This window comes from Macrotis lagotis, chromosome 2 (genome assembly GCF_037893015.1).
Source record: "Macrotis lagotis isolate mMagLag1 chromosome 2, bilby.v1.9.chrom.fasta, whole genome shotgun sequence".
NCBI lineage: Eukaryota > Metazoa > Chordata > Mammalia > Peramelemorphia > Peramelidae > Macrotis > Macrotis lagotis.
In genome coordinates, this window is record NC_133659.1 from 291,231,540 (window position 1) to 291,253,025 (window position 21,486).

At 40.1% G+C, this 21,486-nt stretch overlaps 1 protein-coding gene across 2 annotated transcripts in view; it reads right to left on the reverse strand.

The window, feature by feature from the left end:
• The window catches only part of E2F7 (E2F transcription factor 7), a 50,206-nt gene extending 33,550 nt beyond the window's left edge, over window positions 1-16,656 (reverse strand). For both annotated transcript variants that reach the window (XM_074226475.1, XM_074226474.1), the window contains exons 1-3: window positions 16,364-16,656; window positions 15,988-16,077; window positions 8,375-8,650 (exon numbers count right to left, since the gene is read on the reverse strand). In XM_074226475.1, the coding sequence (XP_074082576.1) occupies window positions 8,375-8,650; window positions 15,988-16,077 (366 nt within the window). In that variant the 5' untranslated portion in view covers window positions 16,364-16,656. The remainder of the gene's footprint in view (window positions 1-8,374; window positions 8,651-15,987; window positions 16,078-16,363) is intronic.
• Between the last annotated feature and the right edge of the window lie 4,830 nt (window positions 16,657-21,486).

Consider the following 21,486-nt stretch of genomic DNA (forward strand, 5'->3'; position numbering starts at 1 on the left):
TAGACTAATAGAGGGAGTTTCCCCTTCTGAGAGCTCCCTATATTAATGAAATTGCCAGTCCATTCTCCATCTTTCATCAATACTATTATAGAGCATTTTATCCTAAAGGTCGGAAGAATAATGTTTATCTCATTAAGCAGTCTCAGCTAACTTCAGTGTGGAGCAGAGGAAAACTAACTGGATTTGGACTCAGCAGAACTAGGTATGTCTCCCGTATCTCCTCCTCACTACCCCTGTGACTCCAGGCTGGTTATTTCATCTCTCTGGGTCTCAGTTTCCTCTTCTGTAAGATGAGAGGGTGGGACCCAATAGTTTAGCTCTACAACTGTGGTCATAAGAGTGTAGTTTGGTAGGATACAAGGGCTGACTCTGAAGTCAGGATGCCTTGGATTTAGGTCAGACCTTTGACATAATACTGGTTATGTGAGCCTAGGCAAGTCATTTAACTCAGCAATATCAAGTAATTTGCAATGACTATGTATCACAGAATAGCTGCCTATGGTGGAGGGATTTCCCTCATCTGATGTAGTTCTGTACATGGGTGAAGTCATAGCACTGGACCTTCCTCCTCTCCCCCCATCTCCCACTCCCCCACAGAAAGATTACTATTATTTCATTTGCCAGTGTTAGACTATGCAATATATGCAGTATCTTTAGCAATTGTCTGGAAAAATGAAGTTCTTTTGACTATGAATAGTGCTAGATGATCATAATGAGGTTTCATTAATTTTATATGTGGAAAAATGTTTCTCATATCCCTGGAGGCACACCCTTGATTTTATGTTCCATTAACACATGCAAAAACTCTGAAATTCCTTTCTGAGTATAATCTTTTATCTTTTCATTTTTCTCATGCTTCATTCCTCTTTAACCTGTTCTGTCCTCATCATGATCTCCAAATCCCCCCCCCCTCCAGTTCTTTTCCAGGCCATCATCTCTACACTGGTTATACTCTTCCCCCCTTTCCTATCTTGACCCCTTGTTGAACCAGTTCCACTTTCTTATCTTAAATTTCTTGTTTTGTTCTCCTGTGTAACACTGGGTCAAAGCCCAAACCTGGATTACTTCCCACCATTTTCTTCCATGGTTCCTAGTCAAGTGATGCTGAATGGAGAGTTACAAAACAGGGCTCAGGGGATCCCCTATAAATTTCTATGATCTAATTCCAATTGGCTCCTTTTCCTCTCACCCTTGCCCTCTTTGCTAAGGACATGGGTCTCTTATTTTTCTCAACACTGACATAATTCCCCACTATTTCCTCCTCCACTCCAGTCTCTGATGGTATGGTTTGCCAAGGCAACTTCTTGACATCTACCTTCTGATTCTATCTTTTTGAGTAATCTCAGAAAAAGGGTCTTTTTATTTTATTTCCCCCTTCTCCTTTTTCCCACTCCCTCCCCCTTTTCCCCTCTTGCTGATCTTCAATCTCTCACCAGCTGAGTCCTTCTTTGCTGTTTACAAACATATTCATGAATTCCAATTCTAAAAAGTTTCACTTAATTCTACTATCCTTATTAGCCATTTCTGCCCCACCCCGCCTACATTTCTTGGAAAAAAAAATCAATACTGAATGGCTCCACTTTTGTCCCACTCTCTAATGCAACTGGTTGCTGACCTTATTTTCAACCAAAACTATTTTCTTCAAAGTTAGCAGGAAGTTCTTAATGGACAGATTCAATGGCCTTTTCTTAATCCTCATTTTTCTCTAAAGCCTTTAACATTGTTGACTAAGCTCTCCTTGAGGATATTCTTTCTGGATTTTTGTGACAACACTCATTGGATTTTCCTCTTACCTGTCTGATTGTTCATTCTCAAGTCTCCTTTTTTGGATCTTCATCTACGACATGCTCACTAACTATAATTTTTCTCTTTTCTCCCTATACTATGTCACTTGGTAATCTTATCAGCTTCTATGGGTTTCATTATCATCTCTAGGTAAGCTGACTACCAGATCTCTACAGATCCATTCTTTATTGTTCTCCTGAATTCCAATCTTTTATCACCAACTGCCTTTTGGACATTCTGAAATGAATATCCCCTTGGTATCCCAAACTCATCATGTCTAGAAGGGTAGGATTGGGGAAAAGATAAAAAGTTCTTAGACTGAGGCTGGCAGACTTGGCATCACTTGCTCAGTCCATATATATTTGATTTTGTCATTTCTAACTTTTATAACATCTTGTATACTTATAACATATACATATAATTTTCCTTTTCCAGCTGCCACTTGGGTTGAGACCTTTTTCATCTCTGGTCCAGATTTTTGCATTAGCTTTCTAATGGGTCTCAAGTCTTTCTCCATTTCAATGACCAAAGCAATTTTTAACTCCTGTGTATGTAGTCTTTCCCCATTAGCATGGAAGCTCCTTGAGGGTGGAGGTCTTCTTCCTTTTGGTTTGTATTTGTATCCCCCAGTGTTTAGCATTCTATTTGGAATAGAGTAAGTACTTAATAAAAATATCTGTTGACTTGATATTTTGCCATCTGATCTTTCCAGCCTTCTTACACTTTCTTCCCCTCCATTCAATCTACAATTCAGCCAGACTGACTTGACTTATTCCTCACACATTCTATTCCATCTCCTGTTTCTGCTCCTTTAATTGGCTATCCCCAGCCTAGAATATTCCTCCTTCTACTTTCTTCTCTCAGGAATCATGAGTCTTTTATGACTTAGTTTGAATGTCATCTTCTCCAGCAGGCCTTTCTTGGTCCCTTCACATACTGCAGCATCCCGTTTTAAAGATACTTTCTAGTTATTATGTATGTGTGGTGCTGGTATAAACTGATGTACCTTTTGTTTCTCCAATTACGATTTAAGTTCTTTGAGGGCAGAGGTTATTTATTTATTTACTTTTTTGGCCTTTATTTGCATCCACAGCATTTAGCATTTTAATAATCATTAATTGGATAATTAATAATCATCACTTTGGAGACTGGAAATCATTTTTTCAAATTACTGATCTATTCTTTACTACCCAACTAATTTAGGCAGGTCACTTAACCTCTGAGATTATAGTTCCTTGCCTATAAAATGTTGGTAACAGTATCTATATGGAATCATCGAACAGCTGGAGAGCTGGGAGAAAATCAATTTTCCTTGTTCTAGACCTGAGATTTCATTGATTTAGGAAATTCTAATGTTGAGCAAAGGCAAGGCAAGACAGGAAACATCTATTTAGTGCCAACTACATACCAGGCTCTGTGTTAATGATGAGGGTGTAAAGAAAGACAAGACAAATAAAAGAGTACCTCCTCTTAAGGATCTCCATGTTTAATGGAAGAGATAAAATGCAAATAACTATGTATGGACAGAAAGAAGTTTTTCTTTTTTAACTGGGATGTGAAAGAAGTCGAAGGAGTAGAAAGAAATCAGAAAGAAGAGATTTCTGGGCCTGGGGGCCAGCCAGTGAAAATATTGGAAGAGGTAATGTTTTGTGTGAAAAAGAGTATTGAGGTCAATGTCATATGGGTCACAGAGTGTGTGATGGGAATAAAGTGGAAAAAGACTGGAAAGGTAGGAAGGGCCTAGATTACAGAGGATTTTTGAATACCAAAAAGAACACTTGATATTTGATCCTAGTAGTAACTGGCACTCACCTGAGTTAATGAAATAGTTTTTAAAATTTTTTAAAATTTTTATTTAAGGCAATGGAGTTAAGTGACTTGCCCAAGGTCAAGATAGGCAAGTATTAAGTATCTGAGGCCACATTTGCAGGGTCAGTGCTCTATCCACTGCCCCTTCACTCTACCCCCAATTTATGGAATAGTAGAAGGTGTCACGGTCAGACCTATATGAAGGCTGAATGCAGAATGAAGTGCAGTGAGGAGGGGTTTGAGGAAGAGCAATCAGAAAGCTATTACAGTGGTCAGTCATGAGTTGAGGGCCTGAACTAGGTAATGGTTGTATGAGAGAAGAGGAGGAATATTTGAGAGCTCTTGTAAAGGCAGAATCAATAGAATCTGGGCACAGACTGGATATGGAGGGCCGGGGGTGAGAGAGAGAGAGAGAGGAATTGAGACCATTACTCAAGTTGTGAACCTGAGTGACCAGGAGAATGGTGGTCACTTTGACAGTAACTGGAAAGTAGTAAGAAGAGAGGATCTGGAGAGAAAAATGAATTCAATATTTTGGACATGAGATTAAGATGTCTATTGCCCCATCTGAGCAATCCAATGGATAGTTGGAGATGCCAGGAGAGGTTAGAGTTGGATAAGGACATCTGAGATGACAATTGAATCCATGGGAGCCAAGGCAGATCAATACTCTTTTATGGTCTATAGACAGAGAGTTGTCAGGAGTACTGAAAGAATAATGACTCGATCAAGCTAGTATAAGGCAGGACTCAATGCAGTTATTTCCGACTCTAAATTAATACTCTAGCCACTATATCATGCTGCCTTTTGTGAAAATGTGATGCATTCTGAAAGAAGCTAATGTATATTTATAAATACCAAGGTGGAACTGAGGAGTAAACTTTGGTCAGGAATTCAAATCCTGCTTCAGATACATAGAAACTGAACCAGGGGAGATCACTTATCTTTTCTCAGTCTGCAAAATGGGACAACTAACTCTAACATCCCCTTCACAGGGTTGTGGTGAGGATCACCTGAGATTTATATCCAGAAAGGAACTTGAAAGTGCAATGTGTGTGTGTGTGTGTGTGTGTGTGTGTGTGTGTGTGTGTGTGTGTGTATATGCCAATTATTTTAAATATATTATATATGTATGTGCCAATTATTTTAATTTGAGCAAGCCATTCTTCTATCAAGTTCTGGAAGTTTGCCTCCCTGAGGCATGAGCTGATCTTTAGTTCTGAAAGAATGGGGCACAAGAGGCAGTCTGTCTTCTGACCAAAGTTGCCCTAAGTTTGGGAGAACTTTTCAGTCTAAAGTTAGATTGCAAGATGACAAATTTTTCTTTGTCATGTTAATTCTACTAAAGTACAGACAGATGGTATCAGCAGAAAGATGAGGGCAGTACTTTGCAAGGAAGGAATCAAGGATCTTTGAAGTCTGGCTGGCTCTTAGAGGAAGTAGGATGTGGGACAGTGAGAAGAATGATGACTCTTAAGTTTGAGAAACTGAGTTCAACTCTCACCTATGTTATCTGTGTGATCATGGGCATGTCGCTTCACCTCTTCTGAGGCTCAATTTCCTCAACTAGGTGGCTCAGAAGATAGAGTTCCAGGTCTGCAAAACTCATCTTCCAGAGTTCAAATCTGGTCTCAGACATTTATTTACTAGCTTCAAGACCCCGGGCAAGTCATTTGCCTGTTTCCCTCAGTTTCCTCATCTGTAAAAGGAGCTAGAGAAGGATCACCTATGTCATCTGTGTGATCATGGGCATGTCGCTTCACCTCTTCTGAGGCTCAATTTCCTCAACTAGGTGGCTCAGAAGATAGAGTTCCAGGTCTGCAAAGGTCTGCAAAACTCATCTTCCAGAGTTCAAATCTGGTCTCAGACATTTATTTACTAGCTTCAAGACCCTGGGCAAGTCATTTGCCTGTTTCCCTCAGTTTCCTCATTTGTAAAAGGAGCTAGAGAAGGAAATGGCAAACCACTACAGTATCTTTGCAAAAAAATCCCAAATGGTGTCACAAAGAATCAGATGCAACTGAAAACAACTGAAATGGATAATGGACTTTAGATCTAGGCTCTGACTAGATGACCTCTAAGTCACAGAGGCACATAATGGCTATGATCATCTCCTAAACTGATGATAAATGCTGATATCCCAATAATTTCACATACCTTTCCTTTGAATCAGCTACCTTTTGCTCTGAAAATTTCTTTCCAAAGGAAAAATGACAACAGGATAGAGACCAAACATATCAGGGGAGTTGTAAAACTTGTTTTGGCTTTCAGCAAAGAGATAATTGCTTTCAGAATTGTGTAACACTTACTTATTTTTTTATCTTTTTTGGAAATGTATTACCTGTGACACTCCCAAATTGAAAAACCAGTAATCCTAATTTGTTATATATCTATTCAATTTTTGATTATTTAATGGCAGAATAATTCAAAAATAGAACTATTTATTTGAATCTCTTTCAAAGAGCTTGGAGAAAAATGTTTTAGAAGATTATTAGAACAGTATGAAAAAAAGCAATAAAAATAATAATTCATCAGTTTATCAAGGGGACCCAGCTTTGATGCTTATGACCTTCATGACCTTGCAAGGAAATCATTTTGATTTGTAAAAATTATGGAGCTGGAAGAGAACTATCTCCTTTAACTACAAGTCAGTCAATAGCAGGAAATAACAACAAAATCTGGGTAAATTCAAATGGGGATGAAGGGAAAAAACCATATAGGAAATTTTAATTGGATCTTGTTAAAGATAATCTTTATTTTTTGCTAGGACTTTGATTTTGTTCACTAAAGAGTTTCCAGTGAGCTAACTTTTTTCACTGAAAAAGGTCTTCACTTGCCTTTCAACTATCAGTCTTAGCCTGGCCTGAGGGCTCTGATAAGGTTAGGTGATCACTCAGCCAGTATATTACAGAGGTAGAATTTGAAAGCAAGTCTTCCTGACTCTTTTTGTTATGACATTCTATCTCTTGAAATAAGGTCTTGTTCTAATTTGCAGCTCATGAAAGCACTTTGGTGAGAAGGAAAGGGAAACTGGTGACCAAGGAGATTTCTGATCATCTCCTAGTCTATTTCCTTTATCTCTGCTCTTTCTGGTACACTCATGACACAGGGAGACTGGGAGATAGCTATACTTCAAGAAATAATAAAATCAATTAACTGCAAAGCATTTCTCATGACTAAAATAAGATGTTATTAATTTGTAAGAAAGAAAAACATTTTCAGGTCAAGATCAATTGAAAGTAGAGTCTGAGTGCCTTTGTTTTTTCTTTTTAAATTTTATTTATTTAAGGCAATGGGGTTAAGTGACTTGCCCAAGGTCACACAACTAGGCAATTATTAAGTGTCTGAGGTTGGCTTTGAACTCAGATACTCCTGATTCCAGGGTCAGTGTGCCACTTAGCTGCCCCAAGTGCCTTTGTTTTTAAAAAAGCGCAAATGGATTTTACAGGATTAAAAATCTGGTTTTAAGAAGGGGTTATTCAAGGTAGCATCAGACAGTTTTTTTAAAAAAAAGAATTTATAATGAAAAATAATTTTCAGAAAGAAGACCCAATTTTTTTTCCCTCCAGACTCCATTTACCAAGTCTCTTAATGTCTCAAGAGTTGAGGCAAGACCTATGTTTCAGAGAAGGTAGTAGGTGCCTTGATAGAGAGAGGCTTCCTCATTCAAGAGTTTTCTATTCCAGGGAAATTAATGCCTATCTCCAAAAGAATATTATGCAGTTTACCTCTAGTGATGGCCTAAGAATACAGGTAATGAAAAATTCTTCATTTAAATTTCCTTATTTCTCTATTTCTTGTTTTCATTGTTGTACAGAAGCTTCTCCATCAGCTACAGCTCAATGGCGATCATGCAACTTGTAGTAGAGAGAGTAGCTCTTTATTAAGAGCTTATAATTTTTTGCTAAAAGTCTGAGAGTGTTAGCCCAGAGCACTAAAAGGTTAAGGGACTAGCCTAGGTCAAAAAGTCAGTGTACGACTCAGAGATGAGATCTGAATCCAAACCCTCTTGATGGTGAGATCAACTCTATTCATTTAAGTATGATTGCCTTTCATATTCTCTAAATGAGTCAATGTTTAAAAAGAGGATGAAAACCTTTCACTTCCATTCTAAGATGGCACACCTCTGCCTGCTTATGTAAGGCAGACAGTTGGTACAAGGGATCGATTAAGTCCTCCTAAGTTACAGTTCCCAAGCTCAACTCCCATCTATACATCACCTGTGTGACCATGGACAAGTCACTTTATCTCCTCTGGGGTTTTCTCAGCTAGGTGGAGTCAGGGCTTGGAGTCAGGAAGACTCATCTTCCTGAGTTCATATCCGGTCTTAGATGCTTACTAGTTTTGGGTAAGTCACTTAACCCTGTTTGCCTCAGTTTCCTTATTTGTAGAATGAGAAGGAAATGACAAATCACTCCAGTATCTTTACTGAGAAAACCCCAAATAGCATCATGAAAGGATCAGATACAACAGAAAATGACTTAACAACAATAATATAGGCATCAGACTAGCTCTATAAGCTTGTGACCAGGTGTCCTCTTAAATCACAGAAGCACACAGTAGGTGCTTATTGCCTATGGTCACCTTTTAAATTTATGATAAATGCTTTATCCTAATTATTTCCAATCAATTTCAAACACAGCCTTGTTCATCTACTTTCTGTGTGACAGGCCCCTCAATTGATACCTATCTCTACATAAATGGGATAATGAGATATTAATAAAGTTCTCTGCAGACCTTAAAGTACTAAATAAATCCCTGCTATTGTTATTGCTATTACCTGCAGTGAGTCTGAGAATGCATCGTCCTTGTTTTCAATGGGTCTGAACAGCTCCTTCTTCTTTTCCCGGTCTCTCATGTCAGGACTAGCAGCACTAATGAGCATCTTCAGATTAGCTGTAGGGGTCCAGGGTTCTGCCTGAGGTCTGTCGGCTAGCTTAACTGGTGTAATTGGATTTCTTTCGGGTGTGTAGGTTTTTTGCTTCGATAAATCAATTGGTTCATTTTTCATTGGAGTCTTTGGAGTCATCCTGGCTCGATCCACAAATATATTTTCCTATTTAAAAGAGAGATTGTTCAGTGATGATCTCACAGGTGAGGGGAACAGATAATCAACAGAGGTCATAAACAGGTCATTTAACATGGCCATCATTGTATAGATATGAAAATAAAAATCGGCGCGTAGGTCAAACAAATTGAAGAAAAAAATTACTGAGAGGGGTTAATAGGAACTAACCATTGGGTCAGATGAGAAATTCTGACCAATCAGGTACTATCCTAATTCTTATTTGATTTTCATGGAATTTCTGTGTACGAAGGAACCTTTTAATGTATTTGCTATCGACAGATGCTTATAATAAGGCAGGAGGTAGAAGGACATGCAGAGAGTCAGTGTGGGATGAGTCAATATGATTTCTATGGGTCAGGTGTTTTTTTTTTTTAATGTTCTTTGTCAGTATGGGGGAAGCTCTGAGGTGCATGCACCAGTGCTAATGAAACCAATGTAGGCTGAACAAAGCTTGAACCAGGGACACAACAAACTTCAAGTCTTTGGACATGTCAGTTCATGTTAATTCTTCAGAAAATTGTCTGGAAAGGGAAAAAAAGGGGGCTATAGGCTTTGATTAATAAATGTGTCAAATCCTGGTATTATTTTCATTTGCATTCTTTTTATCTGAGCATATATCTTATTTACCTTCCCTTTAGTCAGTAAACTCCAGAATGACCATGTCTTTGCATCATAATAATGTACAACAGGGCCATAAATCTGGAACTAGAAAGTATCTGAGAAGTCAAGAAAGCTAGGGATAGAGTTATGGACTCAAGAGTCAAGAGGACCTGAGTTCAAATCCTGCCTCAAACACTTATTAGCCGTGTGGCCTTGGGCAAGTCATTTAATTGTCAGTGCCTCAGTTTCCTTATTTGTAAAATGGATATAATAGTCCCCACCAAATGAGTTGCCATGAAAAGTACTCTGTAAATCTTAAAACACTAGACAAGTTAGGTATTATTACTAATTATTACAATTTTGTTCAATCCATTCCTTTCCCAGATGAGAAAAATAAATAAATTATCCAAGGGTACAGAAGAGATAAAAGGCAGTGCCAGGAACCCAGGTGCTCTGACCATGGTATAGTGGAAGACCAAGCTGCCTCTCCATCAGGTGTTGGTTTAAAGTTTTCCTTTCCTAACTTGTGAGTCAGTGAAAAATCTCATGACCCCTATTTTACAGGTTAAAGAAACTCAAGTCAATTGTGGTTGTGGCGCTAAGAGTCAAGGGCAGGATTGAAATAGTCTCTCTTGATTCCAAGGCACAAGGCTCTTGCAATGATTTCTCAGGCTCCTTCTCTCCAGCAGCATATAGCCTAGTGTCTTCAGTATTTTTTATGGGTGCTGAGTGTTTGCACCTGTGTTTTCATTGGCTTGGGGAATTCCTGGTATGGCAATTCTCTCCAACCAATAGAGACTGGCAACTCAACTCTAAATTATAACCCCCTTAGGGGTTATGTGGCTTACCCAAGCTCATACAAATGTGTCAGGCCTTCCTAACATGAAGGCCAGACCCCCCCCCCCAAACCTGAACCCATAGAATTGGAATTGGGAATGTCCAGGGAAGAAACTTCCTCTATGGAGTCTTTAGAGTTGCCAGGAATACTGAGAAGTCAAGGGACTTGCCCAGGATCTCACAGCCTATCTATCAGAGAATTCGAATCCAGATCTTTCTTACTTTATATTGACTCTTTATCCACTACTCCATGCTAGTCTTCTTACCTAACTTTAACCAGATATAGAATAATTGATCATTTTCTCTCTTCATGATATCCTGATTTAGAGTTAATTATTAACTCTTCCCATTTTTCAATTTGACCTGACATTAGTAAAGAGAGTTCTTTATCAGATTGGAATAGTGAGAAAAACACTGTTCTAATCATTTGACAAAAAAAGTCAATGACAAGAAAGGAAAGCAAAACTTCTGAGTACTGACTTAGTCTCAAGTTCTGCAAAGGAGATCCCGAGATCCTTCCCAATTTTGGGAAACGTGACTATCAACACAAATATTTATTAAGTGTCCATTATGGGCCTTGCCCAGAAGTAGGATACAAAGACGGAAAACTAAATGATCTCAAAGAGTTTACCAATTTTGTTGAGGGGGGGGCGGGGAGGGGGTAGAATGTAAACAATTATAAAAGTTAAGAAGATAGGAAAAAAATATATACAAAGTAATTTCACTGGGAAGTCAGGAGAAGAGTACTTAACAACTAGAATCAAGAAAGGTGTCAAAGAGGTTGATACACTTGAACTGATCCTTCTGATTCTGAGAAGCAGAGGTAAGGGCGGGGAAGGTAAGATTCCAGGCAAAGGAAAGAATGTATAGGACAATGGCAAAGGGGCAGGAGGTGGAATATCCTGTATGGGAACAGCAATTGGTCAGTTTGGCTGAATGCAGAATTGTGAATAAATCCATCTGGAAAACTAGGATTGGAGTTAAACTGCACTGGACCTGGGTAGATTTGGAAGACCTGAGTTCAAATCTGGTATCAGTTATTGATGTTTGTCCTTTGTTCTCAAAGCAAACCAGGACATCAGGGAGGTGATGCCATGAAAAGAACTTGAACTGGATTTGAGTGAGGGAGTGTTGTTGTTCTAAGTCATCAGCCTCACTTTTTCTTCCAGAGCCATTTGGTTCCAGTGGCCAGATGTGAATCAGGACAACTGGAGATGGTTTTGGATTCAAGGCAATCAAGGTCACACAGCTATTATGTGTCAACTGTCTGAGGTCACATTTGAAATCAGGACCTCCTGACTCCAGGGCTGCTGTTCTACCCACTGTAGCACCAAGCAGATATCACTAGCTCTGTGAACCGAGACAACTCACTTAACCTGTCTATCTCAGCTTCCCCATTTGTAAAATGGGGATATTCCCCTCCCACATTAATCTTTATTTTGACTGTACAAGAGAGGCTATTCACTACTTCATTTCTTCCTAACCTGCCTTAATCATTGAGAAACCTTAGGGGTCTTGCCCTTCCAGTTTAAAGTTTTTCTTTTTTGGACTAAGTAAAAGTAATCATTCTTGACCTCTTTGCTTCATGTCTCACCTACCTAGACTTAATCACTGAATGGACATTGTTTCAGTCAAACTGCGATCTGGGAAAGACCTTATTTTCCTTCTTTAAGAAATTTAAAATCAAAGGATTTGACTAAGTTTCAGACTTACCTCAGTAAGTCATCCCTTTTCTAAGCCTGTTTTCTGATCTCTAAAATGGGAAGAATACTTGCCCTCCTTCCCAGGGATGTTTGGAAGAGAAAATCAGATAACGTGAAAGGCATGGCCAGTTCTAAAGCTGATATAAATTTAATTACACACACACACACACACACACACACACACGTCAAGAGGTATGAAAAAATGACATGCAAAATAATGAAATTCATCACCTTATAAACTTTAAAATAAAGAAAAATATCATGTGCTATTCTTTAAAAAAAAATCCTACTTATTTGCAAGATCGATAGCTGGAAAGAACCACAACAAGAAATCTAGCTTAATTCTTTTGTTTTATAAATAGGAAAATGGAAACTTTCAAAAAGAAATGGTTTACTATGATAATTAAGTGCCAACTAGGAATGGAACTCAAATCCATCCGGTCCAAATCTAGTGGTCTTTCCATGAGTAGATTTTGAGCTGGAAGAGACTTTAGAAGCCTGTTTTTTTCCTTTCAGATGAAGAAATTGGGGGGGGGGGGCGGTAAATGCCTGGTCCATAGACAAAGAGTGTTGAGAGAAGAAAGCCCAAGCCCTGAGTTCAAGCCCAGCATTCTACCCTTATGCCATGCCTCTCTCACCAACAGATACCTTCACTTGCCAACAGGCTGTTACTGGAGGAGAAAGTGCTTAATAACCATTGCTTCTTAAAAACCTACCAAAGCAGTTTATTACAACTGGTAAATCTAAATATAAGATAAAATAAACCCTGAGAAGCAAAATGACTTAACCACAGTTAAAAAAGTACCTAAGCTTAAATTAAAATTCTGTTTTTAAAATTAGATTTAGTACAAAGAGGGGTTAGGTTAGATGACTTCTTACTATAAAAATCCTATGAAGTAAGGACTCTTTGCTTGCCTCAGCTTAAAATGCACAGTAATTTACCAAGTAACATGGAATTATAATTCATGACTTATAGCATCTTTGGTTAATCGGGGCAGTGGATAGAGCACTGGACCTGGGATCAGAAAGACTTGAGTTTGAATCCAGCCTCAGCTACTTACTATGTGACCCTGGGTAAGTCATTTAAGCCTGCCTCAATGTCCTCATCTGTAAAATGGGAATAATAAAAGCATCTACTTCCTAGGGTCATTGTGAAGGTCCAATGAGAAACAATTCCTCACAATGAGTGCAGTTACTAGCCAGAGGCTGGTGCTATTGAGATCAGGGTTATGGATTGCAATACCACAGGTGTCAATTAACTTTTATCTTACTTCATGGACACAAAGAGCACCTTGAAACATACTGCAAAATAAAAAGCAGTTTATAGTTTGCAAAGAACTTTACACATATCAGTTGGTCCTTAAAACAATTCTTGTGAGGCAGATGCTTAATACCATCTCTATTTTTATAGCCTAGGAAATGGAGGCTCTGAAAAATTAAATTACTTACCCAGCAGAACACAGCTACAGCCTGAAGTGCTATTGGAACCTGGATCTTCCTGACTATACTTTATCTACCACCACAGTATGATATAAGATTTAGCTGGCTCAGTAAAAATTCATCATCACAAGTATAAAAATTCAAGTTGCCTGCTAGAGACCATTAACTAATATTCTTCGATTGACAGTACGCATATCATTACAGGTAAATGGAAAATGTCTGTTTGAGGTAATGCTTGTGGTTGTTTTAAGAACAGTTCACATATCAACTATTCAAACACTATCAAGTCAGTTCCCTTACTATTGCTAAATCTAAATATAAGTTTAAATAAGCCACGAGAAACTAAGCAACTTAACCACAGTTTAAAAAGTGGCTAAATCTAAGTTAAAATCATAATTTTTAAAATTAAAAGTAATGAAATTTAACTTACCTAGTAGTAAACCATATCTTAAGCTCCCTAATTGAAAATCTAGTGATCTGTGTTTAATGCTCAAATCAGTCTAGCTTAGTGGATACATACATATTCTTAAACATTCAATGCTGGTGGAGAAAAGAATACCTATAGTGGGTGGTAGGCTACTTTAAAAAACCTAACTATAATTCTCTTTTCAGAGAATACTGCTTCCTCATTTGCCAGGAGTTTACTAATACTGACCTTCAAGTAAGATAGAATTGTAGGAAAAATATTAAAGCCAACTAATTAGACCATATCTTAGCTCCCTAATTAGAAATCCAGTGATCTGTATCTGATGTTCAAATCAACCTAGCTTATGGTTACATTTTCTTAAAAATTCAATGATGGTGGAGAAGAGAATACAAGGGTACATGTTCTTAAATATTCAATGATGATGGAGAAAAGATTACCGATAGTGGTTGGTAGACTTTGATTTTAAAAAGTGACTACTGCAATTTTTTAGGGAATACTGTTTCTTCATTTGCCAGGAATTTACCAACAATGACTTTCAGGTAAGATAGAATTGTAGGAAAACTAATAAAACCAACTAAACCATATTTTAGCTACTTAAATTATAAATCCAGTGATCTGTATTTGATGCTCAAATCAGCCTAGTTTATTGGGAACATGATCTTAAAAAAAAATCAATGATGGTGGAGAAAAGAATATCTATAGTGGTTAGTAGACCTTGATTTAAAAAAAAATGATTATATTATAACTTTTCAGAGAATACTTCCTCCTCTTTTGCCAGGAATTTACTTATGCTGACCTTCAAGTAAGATAAAATTGTAGGAAAAATACTAAAGTCAACTAACTAAACCATATTTTAGCTTCCTAATTAGAAATCCAGTGTTCTGTATTTGATGCTCAAATCAGCCTAGCTTATTTGGAACATGTTCTTAAAAATTCAATGAAGGTGGAGAAAAGAATACCTAGAGTGGCTGATAGCTTTAAAAAATGACTGTAATTTTAACTTTTCAGAGAATACTGCTTCCTCATTTGCTACGAATTTACTAAAGCTGACCTTCAAAAAAGATGCATTTGTAGGAAACATAAAGCCAACTAAACCATATCTGAGCTCCCTAGTTAGAAATCCATTGATCTGTATTTGATGCTCAAATCAGCCTGGTTTATTGGGAACAGTCTTAAAAATTCAATGATGGTGGAGAAAAGAATTTCTATATAGTTGGAAGACCCTGCTTTAAAGAAAAATGACTATATTGCAACTTTTCAGAGAATACTGCTTCCTCGTTTGCTAGAAATTTACTAAAGCCGACCTTCAAATAAGATATATTTGTAGGAAAAATACTAAAGTCAACTAAACCATACCTTAGTTAGAAATGCACTGATCTGTATTTGATGCTCAAATCAGCCTGGTTTATTGGGAACATAGTCTTAAAAATTCAATGATGGCGGAGAAAAGAACTGCAACTTTTCAGAGAATACTGCTTCCTCCTTTGCTAGAAATTTACTAAAGCCGACCTTCAAATAAGATATAGTTGTAGGAAAAATACTAAAGCCAACTAAACCATACCTTAGTTAGAAATGCACTGATCTGTATTTGATGCTCAAATCAGTCTGGTTTATTGGAAACATATTCTTGCAAATTCAATGAAGGTGAAGAGAAAACCTAGAGTGGCTGATAGACAGTTTTAAAAAAAAAATGACTCTAATTGTGACTTTTCAGAGAATACTGCTTCCTCCTTTGCTAGGAATTTACTAAAGCCAACCTTCAGATAAGATATATTTGTAGGAAAAATACCAAAGCCAACTAAAACATACCCTAGTTAGAAACCCATTGATCTGTATTTGATGCTCAAATCAGCCTGGTTTATTGGGAACGTGTTCTTACAAATTCAAAGAAGGCAGGGGCGGTTAGGTGGCCAAGTGGATTACAGAGCACCGGCCCTGGAGTCAGGAGTCCCTGGGTTCAAATCCGGCCTCAGACACTTAATCATGACCTAGCTGTGTGGCCTTGGGCAAGCCACTTAACTCCATTTGCCTTGCAAAAAAAACAAACAAAAACAAATTCAAAGAAGGTGGAGAAGAGAATAGCTAGAGTGGCTGATAACTTTGCAAAACGACTCTAAGGGGGACTTTTCAGAGAATACCGCTCTTCCTCCTTTGCCAGGAATTGACTAAAGCTGACTTTCAGGTTAAGACAGAACTGGAGGAAAACTACTAAAGCCGATCCGGACGGACCTGAAGCACAAGTCTACGCTGCAGGAGGCCGGCAGGTCCACCTGGCGCAGAAGCGCGCCGGCCGAGTCGCGGGCCGTGGGGGCACTCACCTTCGCGTTGTCCCCATCTTCGACCGCCAAGTCCAGCCTGGGCTGCCTGGGGCTCATCAGGTCTTGCAGCGTTAAGCAGTTGAGCTCCATCTGCAAAGTGGCCGTTTTGCAAGAAAACAGAGGTGAGGCTCGGGGTCGCCCTAGTCTCCGGGCGGCATTCCCAGCCCCCCACGCCCCGTCCCCGGCTCCGCCTCGGGGTGCCCGGCGCGCGGGCACGGACCTGTCAGCCAGCCCGGGCTCCTCCGGGCCAGGCCGGCGGTTTTGGCGCTCAGGGCCGCCTCGGGCTCCTTCCCGGGCTTCTGGGGGAGGGGCCCGCCCCCGCCCTCCGCTCCGCGCCCCCGGGGGGCGCCGGCCCCCAGCCCCCCGCGCTCCTTACCGCCGAGGAAGCTGCGTCCGGCCCGAGGGGCGCGGGAGGGCCGGGCGAGCCCCGCCCGGCTGCGGCCAGCCCCCGGGGCCGCTGGCGCCAGGCTCCGCCGCAGCGCGCGCCCGCCCAGGCCGACCGCGGCGTCGAGGCGCCGGCCCCGCTCCGGCCCCGGGCTTCTGGCGCCTCGGCTCGGCCGCGGCCAATGGGCGGCGGCCGGGGGCGGGCCCGCGGGAGAGCCCGCCAATCGCGAGCCTCCGGCCGCGCCGCCCACTCCGGGATGTTGGCGCTCGGCGCGGCGCGGCCCCGCCCCCGCCCCGGCCGGCCCGCTCCCCTCCCCCCTCCGCGTACCTGCGAGACGTCAGGCGGGGGCGGGGCCGCGGCGGGGAGGGGGCGGGGCCGGGGCCGCTTTTGTGATGCGCGGGGGGCGGCGCCGCGGCCGGCCAATCGGCGCGCGGCGGGGCAGATGGAGCCGCGAAAAACGATCCGCCGCCCGGCGGGATGCCGGGGCGGGGCGGCTCCCGGCAAACAGCCACCTGCTCGCGGGCCCGGCGTCCGGGCGTGTTCGGGCACGGCCGAGCCCGCTGCCAGGCTGGCCGGGCGCAGATGGCCGGGCGGTTGGGGGGGAAGCATGCCCGCGGGGGAGGCTGTGCCGCCCTCAGCCGCGGGAAACGTGCAGGGCCGAGCTCCGATGGCAGACCCCCCCCCCGGGGCACAAGTCCTGCGTCCTGCCCCTCGGGAGAAACTGGCGTCCTGCTGTGATTTTCTGTTGCATACATACTCTCCGCCCCGAATCCTCGGTTATAGCTTAAAACATGCCCATTGAGAGTACTTTATTGTATTTCATTTTATCTTATTTATTTTACTTTATCTTATGTTATTTTCTGACACCGAGGAGTCGGGACTCCTTGGGGCAAACCACTGCTCTCCCCTGTACCTGGGCACAAGTTTTCCTGCCACTCCAGAAAAACAGGCATCGTGCTATTATTTTCTGTTAGATAGAGACTCTCCGGCCCAAATCCTCATTTATATTTTAAGACATGAACATTGGGAGTATTTATTTTATATTTTTATTTTATTTTATCTTATTTATTTTACTTTATCTTATGTTATTTTTCTGACACTGAGGAGTGAGGACCCCTTGGGGCAAGCCACTGCTCTCCCCTGTACCTGGGCACAAGTTTTCCTGCCACTCCAGAAAAACAGGCATCGTGCTATTATTTTCTGTTAGATAGATACTCTCTGGCCCAAATCCTCATTTATATTTTAAGACATCAACATTGGGAGTATTTATTTTATATTTTTATTTTATTTTATCTTATTTATTTTACTTTATCTTATGTTACTTTTCTGACACTGAGGAGTGAGGACCCTTTGGGGCAAGCCACTGCTCTCCCCTGTACCTGGGCACAAGTTTTCCTGCCATTCCAGAAAAACAGGCATCGTGCTATTATTTTCTGTTAGATAAATAGATACTCTCCATCCTGAATCCTTGTTTATATTTTTAAGACATGAACATTGGGAGTATTTTATTTTATATCGTTTTCTTATTTATTTTACTTTATGTTATCTTATGTTATTTTCTGACACTGAGGAGTCGAGACTCCTTGGGGCAAGCCACTGCTCTCCCCTGTACCTGGGCACAAGTTTTCCTGCCACTCCAGAAAAACAGGCATCGTGCTATTATTTTCTGTTAGATAGATACTCTCCAGCCCAAATCCTCATTTATATTTTAAGACACGAACATTGGGAGTATTTATTTTATATTTTATTTTATTTTATCTCATTTATTTTGCTTTATCTTATGCTATTTTCTGACACCGAGGAGTCGGGACTCCTTGGGGCAAGCCACTGCTCTCCCCTGTACCTAGGCACAAGTTTTCCTGCCACTCCAGAATAATAGGCATCATGCTATTTTCTGTTAGATACTCTCCGGCCCAAATCCTTGTTTATATTTTAAGACATGAACATTGGGAGTATTTTATTTTATATTGTTTTTTATTTTATTTTATTTCATTTTATCTTATTTATTTTACTTTATCTTATGTTATTTTCTGACACCGAGGAGTCGGGACTCCTTGGGGCAAACCACTGCTCTCCCCTGTACCTGGGCACAAGTTTTCCTGCCACTCCAGAAAAACAGGCATCGTGCTATTATTTTCTGTTAGATAGAGACTCTCCGGCCCAAATCCTCATTTATATTTTAAGACATGAACATTGGGAGTATTTATTTTATATTTTATTTTATTTTATCTCATTTATTTTACTTTATCTTATTTTTCTGACACCGAGGAGTGAGGACCCTTTGGGGCAAGCCACTGCTCTCCCCTGTACCTGGGCACAAGTTTTCCTGCCACTCCAGAAAAACAGGCATCGTGCTATTTTCTGTTAATAAATAGATACTCTCCATCCTGAATCCTTGTTTATATTTTTAAGACATGAACATTGGGAGTATTTTATTTTATATTGTTTACTTATTTATTTTACTTTATGTTATCTCATGTTATTTTCTGACACCGAGGAGTCGAGACTCCTTGGGGCAAGCCACTGCTCTCCCCTGTACCTGGGTACAAGTTTTCCTGCCACTCCAGAAAAACAGGCATCGTGCTATTATTTTCTGTTAGATAGATACTCTCCGGCCCAAATCCTCATTTATATTTTAAGACATCAACATTGGGAGTATTTATTTTATATTTTTATTTTATTTTATCTTATTTATTTTACTTTATCTTATGTTACTTTTCTGACACTGAGGAGTGAGGACCCTTTGGGGCAAGCCACTGCTCTCCCCTGTACCTGGGCACAAGTTTTCCTGCCATTCCAGAAAAACAGGCATTGTGCTATTATTTTCTGTTAGATAAATAGATACTCTCCATCCTGAATCCTTGTTTATATTTTTAAGACATGAACATTGGGAGTATTTTATTTTATATTGTTTTCTTATTTATTTTACTTTATCTTATCTTATGTTATTTTCTGACACTGAGGAGTCGAGACTCCTTGGGGCAAGCCACTGCTCTCCCCTGTACCTGGGTACAAGTTTTCCTGCCACTCCAGAAAAATAGGCATCATGCTATTATTTTCTGTTAGATAGATACTCTCCGGCCCAAATCCTCATTTATATTTTAAGACACGAACATTGGGAGTATTTATTTTATATTTTATTTTATTTTATCTCATTTATTTTACTTTATCTTATGCTATTTTCTGACACCGAGGAGTCGGGACTCCTTGGGGCAAGCCACTGCTCTCCCCTGTACCTAGGCACAAGTTTTCCTGCCACTCCAGAATAATAGGCATCATGCTATTTTCTGTTAGATACTCTCCGGCCCAAATCCTTGTTTATATTTTAAGACATGAACATTGGGAGTATTTTATTTTATATTGTTTTTTATTTTATTTTATTTCATTTTATCTTATTTATTTTACTTTATCTTATTTTCTGACACTTGAGGAGTCAGGACCCCTTGGGGCAAGCCACTGCTCTCCTCTGTACCTGGGCACAAGTTTTCTTGCCACTCCAAGAAAAACAGGCATCATGCTATTATTTTCTGTTACATGCTCTCCCTCCCAAATCCTCATTTATATTTTAAAACATGAACATAGGAAGTATTTCATTTTATATATTGTTTTTATTTTATTTTATCTTATTTTTTAAATTTAATTTTATCTTATTTTCTGACACTGAGGAGTCAGGACCCCTTGGGACAAGCCACTGCTCTGATTTGTGATAGAGGGGCTTCTTGACTTAGTTATAAGGATTTCCATGGGGGGGGGCATGTGATCCTCCACAGAGGATATTGTTAGGTTAATGAAATCCAAAAGAAAAAGCTTAAAAAGGATACAAACCCTGATATATATGTATACACACATATATGGAGAGAGAGAGAGAGAGAGAGAGAGAGAGAGAGAGAGAGAGAGAGAGAGAGAGAGAGAGAGAGAGAGAGAAGATACTAAACTAAATAAAAGTTGAATGGAGGGAATCATCCCTTCCACCTCCTTAACTCCAGACCAACTTTGGAGCAAAATTTCAATAGTGGTAAGGAGAGGAGCCTGCTTCCCTCTCAGGACTTTCTCTTCCCTTCCCTATGCTCTTTTCCAGTTTCCACCAATGACTGGACATTGTTTATAGGCTTAACCTCCTCTCTCTTTCCCCTTCCCCTTTCTACTGTTCTACTGGAATTCTTGGCCCAGTGGTGTCGGCTTCAAGGAGAAACTGATGATCCCTGTAAGCTGTAGATTGACTTAGAAAATTGAAGTTTGTCCTTCATTTTCATTAGGGAGGTGATACCATGAGAAGAACATGAATTGGATTTGAAAGAAGGAGCACTCTGCTAAGTCACCAGCCTCACTTTCTCCTACAGAGCCATTGGGGTTCAGGGGCCAGATAGGAATCAGGATGACTGGAGAAGGCCCTGGATAACTTAGAAAAACACAAGTTAACATTATTTAATTTTATTGTATTTTTATTTATTGTGTTAGACATTTCCCAACCACAGTTTCATCTGGTTCAGACTCTACAGGATGGCTTACACAAGCATGAAATTTCCTATATATGTTTTCTCCCCTAATCAGAATATGAACTTTAGAACATGTCCTGCTCTGAAATTCATATTCTGATTAGAGAATGGAGGAAGGGGAGACTCAAGGCTGAGGGAGCTAGGAAGATATTATCATGGGAATAGTAATAAGAGTTTATTGTAGGGTGACTTTGGTAGGAGTTAAGATAAAGAGACTGATGAAAGAGATACTGTGGAAGTAGAAAAGATAAAATGGCAATAGAGTATGTAGGGATGGTGAGGGAGGGTAGAGTTGAAATTGAGAGCTAATGAACCTGGATGACTGGAAGGATACTGCTGCCCTCAATAGAAAAAGACAAGTTCAGTAGAGAGAGAGATGGATTTAGGGGTTAAAAGTGACTTCTTTATTGGACATGTTGAATTTGAGATGCTTATTGCATTTAAGTCTAGAAAGCAAGAAAACAATAAACCAAATCCTGATTTGTACTATTTGCTATTTTCTGGTGAATAGATGCTCACACTAAAAATTCAATAATTGGCTCTCCTGTATTAGCAGGAGCTGGCTCTATCACTTCACTGGCAGAAGTGTGTACAAGGAGGATGCTTCTAAGCTCCAGG